At 37.2% G+C, this 4413-nt stretch overlaps 1 protein-coding gene across 1 annotated transcript; it reads right to left on the bottom strand.

Annotated features, from left to right (window-relative positions):
- Window positions 1-910: 910 nt before the first annotated feature.
- Window positions 911-3429, bottom strand: FGFBP1 (fibroblast growth factor binding protein 1). The gene is made up of 2 exons (XM_006136967.4): window positions 3284-3429; window positions 911-2095 (listed from the first exon to the last, which is right to left on the bottom strand). Exon 2 carries the CDS (start codon window positions 2072-2074, stop codon window positions 1316-1318), a length of 759 nt encoding a protein of 252 aa, XP_006137029.1. The 5' UTR covers window positions 2075-2095; window positions 3284-3429; the 3' UTR covers window positions 911-1315.
- Between the last annotated feature and the right edge of the window lie 984 nt (window positions 3430-4413).

Here is a 4413-nt window from a genome sequence, read left to right as displayed (position 1 = left end):
AGACTCCTCTGAAATGAAAGTTATGAACATTTTAATGCACTTTATTTTTTTGTCAAAATATAATATAGATTAGGCATTTACTCTTTGTTAAAAGTTTGGAAAGAACCTATAATCAACATGTAATACAAATAGTCTAGTTGTTAGAGTTAGAGACTTGGAGTCAACTCCTGGGGCCTATTTCTTGCTCTACTACAGGCTGAACTTCTCTAGTCTGGCACCTGATCAGAGCCAAACCAGAGAATTTGCTGGATCACAGGATGTCAATATTTTCTAGCAGGATTACTAACACTTTCAGTGCTTACTGGGCTCTTAGAAGACATTTAGGGGTAAATTAGAGCTAAATAACAGCACACAACACTGAGCGCCAGAACTAGTGGCTATAAACAAACTTTATGTGACCACGGGAAACTTGGCCCTACCCATAAGTGAACATCTGGCTAACTAAAATCATGCCAGACTAAGGATGTTGTTGGACCACAGAGTGCTGGATTGGAGGGGTTCAACCTGTACTAATTTACTGTGTGGGCTTGGAGAAGTCACTTAACCTCAGTTTACCGATCAAAAATGGAGATAATATTTACATGTGCTCTGTGTCTGTGATCCTTGGATGAAAGTACAATGCAAAGCTTTGCAAAATTGTCATGAAAATGTATCAGTCCTAGCACAAAATCTTTTTGTTTCTCTTCACTTTGAGGATAATGAACAAACATTATCTTGCTTGACCATTTAAAAAAAAATACATACCCCGATGGTGAGTACAAGTACAATTTTGCAAAGCTGCTAAAGTATTATCAAAACTGCTATGTAGACACCCTAGTGTCTTGTTAGTATGAAGTATATGGCCTCTGAAAATTTCTAAAGTGCAAGAAATATCTGTTTTACTACACACAGAAAAACAAAACAAAAATCATTTTAATCTATTTTGAAGTTTATTACCCTCAGCAATTTTGAAGTTAAAAGTACTGTACACTATGAAAAAGTGCATAGCACTGAAATCGTCACTTTGGCTAACATAGCTCAAAGAGAAACAATGAGAAGCCTTTGCTTTATATACATCTTTACAGAGTATGTAACATCCTTTGGTAATATGTGTATAACAATCTATATGCAAATAAGATCTACAACATCTTCAGCTACACCAATTACAGAGCATTGGATGAAATACAAGTTAGAACAGATCTTCAAATGCACCATTGTACTCTTTTGCTCTTATATACACTATATAACATCAGAAGCAAATCTAGAATGGTGGAATGGAATAAGTAGATAGGACCAAACTTTCAGTAACTAAGAATTTTAGAATTCTATTATCTCATCAGCATTTTTTATCCTGTATCATTGAGATAAAAAAGTTGCACCAAGATATCCATGTTTCTGAACAATATTCTTCAGCCACCTTTTGTTGATTAATGTAATCTATATCTTCAACACAGTCACTGGAATCTTTCCCTGGCTGATTTTCAGGTGTAGTGGCAGATGCTGAAGTTTGTGTGATCGCTTTTCCTTGGTGAGTAGTCTTATCATTTATGGAGTCTTGAAGTGTTACCAGGCTTGAGCTGGTCAAGGTGAGATGGGCACTTTGTGGTCCTTTCTTGCATACTTTAGATTTGAGGATACCTTTTGGGTCTTGACAGATATTCTTCTGTTTCTTTAGGGATCGTGAGATTTGTTTCCAGTATGGTTTTTGGTTTGCTGCAAATTGAGGACAGGTGGAAGGATTTCCTGAAAAATCACACCGGAAGTTGCTTTCACCTTTCTTGCATTCTACTTTTAGAGTAACAGTGTCTACTTCTGTCACAGCCCAGGTGCACTCAGAATTATCTTTGGTGGTAAACTTGCCTTTAAGGGAAGATTTACCACCTTTGGATTTCTGTCCTCTCTCATTTTCTTGAGTAGATCCTGTTTGTTTTTTTCTACCTTTTCCACCATTTTGCCTTTCTTTATTTCTTTCCTTCTGTGCTTCACCACCATTTTGTCTTTCTTTATTTCTTTCCTTCTGTGCTTCACCATCAACTAGTAGCAATTGAGAAACCAGAAACAACACAAAAAGCAGTGCAATACTTCTGGTTTTCATGATCTCAGCTTTTCTTGTAACCTGTTTTTAAAACAACAAATAATAAGAAAAATCACTTGCAATGTTGGAATTCACTCAGTTGCCGCATTTTAAAGGTTTTTTTAGGAATTCTTTAGGATACTACTCACTGACAGTGGTATCAAAATGGCACACTACCATTACAATTGTATTGTATGGAATATTTTATGGAAATAATCTCAAAGTTAGTTCATATTGTATTTGGGAAATTAAGCAATATATGGGATGTACCCATTCACATCATTTCATTATTTTTTTCTTAATGGACTGCATATAAAAAGTCAAACTCTTTCTTGGAAAATTCTGCAACTCACACTCAAAGAAGCAGTCCTATTTACTTCAGTGTGACTAGTAGAGTAAGGGAAATGCACATGAGGCAGGGTGGCAGAATTGGGTTACTAGAGAGTGGCTGTATTTGAATCCATTGGGTCTTTTCTTTGGAATAAGAAATGCATTTAGTTTCACTTTTGAAGGTGTTTGCAATATATTGAGTCAATCTATAACTACCCAAAATCTAGAAAATGTAAATTATTATCCATATTTTCAATTTTAAAATATAACTGTTCAGCAAATTCAAGAGGGATCAAACAATTTTAAAATTAAAGTCCATATCTTGCAAGCTGCTCTGTAGAGTTGGAGCCTGGCATGTGCACAGAGTCTCATTCATTTCAATGAAGCTTGCAGGGTCAGGACCTACTGATAGGATGGAATTTACAGTATGCGTAGATAATTTATAACCTGGTCTTAAATGGATGAGTCCTAGATGCACAATTCATATACTTGCACCGGACCCTCCTCCAGTAACTAAGTTTCCATGTGAGCAAGCTAGGTATTCTTGGGTGGGTATTCCATCAAGGAAGGTAGTTCAATATTTACTTATCTGTAAATACTTAAATTTAATCCTGCCGATTTACTCATCTGAATGTGAAGACCCTAGAATATAAGAGAAGAGTCCACTTTGGACATCTTTCTTTTCCTTGTCCCACAACTAGATACTACTACAATTGTTTTAGCACTGTACGAAAACCTATGATAGCTAGCTCTCCATAGCAGATATTGCACAGCATTTTTACAGCTGACACTTCTTAAACAAGCAAATCAAATGATTAGCCCCCCCCAAATCTTGTCTTTAATTTATGTGAGATTAACATTCTATTGCAAATGTAATACTGAAAATGTAAGAACACATACCTTGCACAGCCTGTAGATTTATCCAATTGTGTTTCAAGTGGAATATCAGCTCTTTCAAAAATATCATGCTTAGTTGTAAAGTGTCATGCTATTTATAAAGCCAGAGTCACACCTTCTTCCCCATTACAACACAACTGAATGCTTCAGTGATTTATTCGTTTACTCTTGACACACCTTCCTGAACAGATGCCAGTGATTGCTTACAGTAGTTAAAAAAAAAAAAAAAAAAAGGGCCAGGTACAGTGGGGTGACAGAGGCGTGGTTGAACAAATGAGATGTTACATTAGTCAAGACCTTCCCCTTTCTCATATAGTAACAAAAAGTGTTAAGTCATAGATTTTTTAACATTATCTTTTTCTAACCACTAAGGGCTAGATCTTGCAAAGAAAGCACTGAGCACCTTGAACTCTCACTGAGTTCAATGGGAGTTGGGTGCTCAGTACCTTATATGATCAAACCTACAATGGACAGTTTGCTACCCTGTTATATATACCATTTCTCACCTATCAACTAAAGGTTTAAAAATACATTTAATAAAAGAAAACATGTTTCAATGTAATGGGAAGATATTATCCTTTCTTTTGAGATAAGTTTAAGAAACACTGCTTTGGACTAAGTCCAGAGTTTGGAATGGGCCTCCCTCATGTGTATCATAGGGTGTGTCTAGACTACAGTGTTTTGTATAACCTGCGTCTACACTATACCTGCGTCTAAACTACTGCCACGTTCTGTCGACAGTAAGTCCACAGAACGCAGCAGGTTTGTCGATGATGGCAAACCTCATTTTACAAGGAATAACGCCTTTTTTGACAGTGTTCTGTAGAAAAAAGGCCAGTGTGGACACGGGCTTTTTTTTCCCCTGGAAAAAAAAAAAGTCCTCCAAGGAAAACCCCTGCTGGACAATCCATCTTCAGGGAAAACCTCTATTGTTCCTGTTTGTAGCCATGTTTTAAAGGCACAGACACCCTGGGCAGCCATTTTGACAGGAAGCTGGCCACAGACCAAGACTGTCAGCACACAGCTCTCCCTGCCTCCCCACCACGTGGCCATGTGTGAAACCCAAGATCCCCATTGCCCCCAAGGACCTTCGAAGGAGCCATCACAGATGTCCTCTAAGGGAAAGAAGAGAG

This window comes from Pelodiscus sinensis, chromosome 5 (genome assembly GCF_049634645.1).
Source record: "Pelodiscus sinensis isolate JC-2024 chromosome 5, ASM4963464v1, whole genome shotgun sequence".
Lineage (NCBI taxonomy): Eukaryota > Metazoa > Chordata > Testudines > Trionychidae > Pelodiscus > Pelodiscus sinensis.
This window is presented reverse-complemented; position numbering and strand designations above follow the sequence as displayed.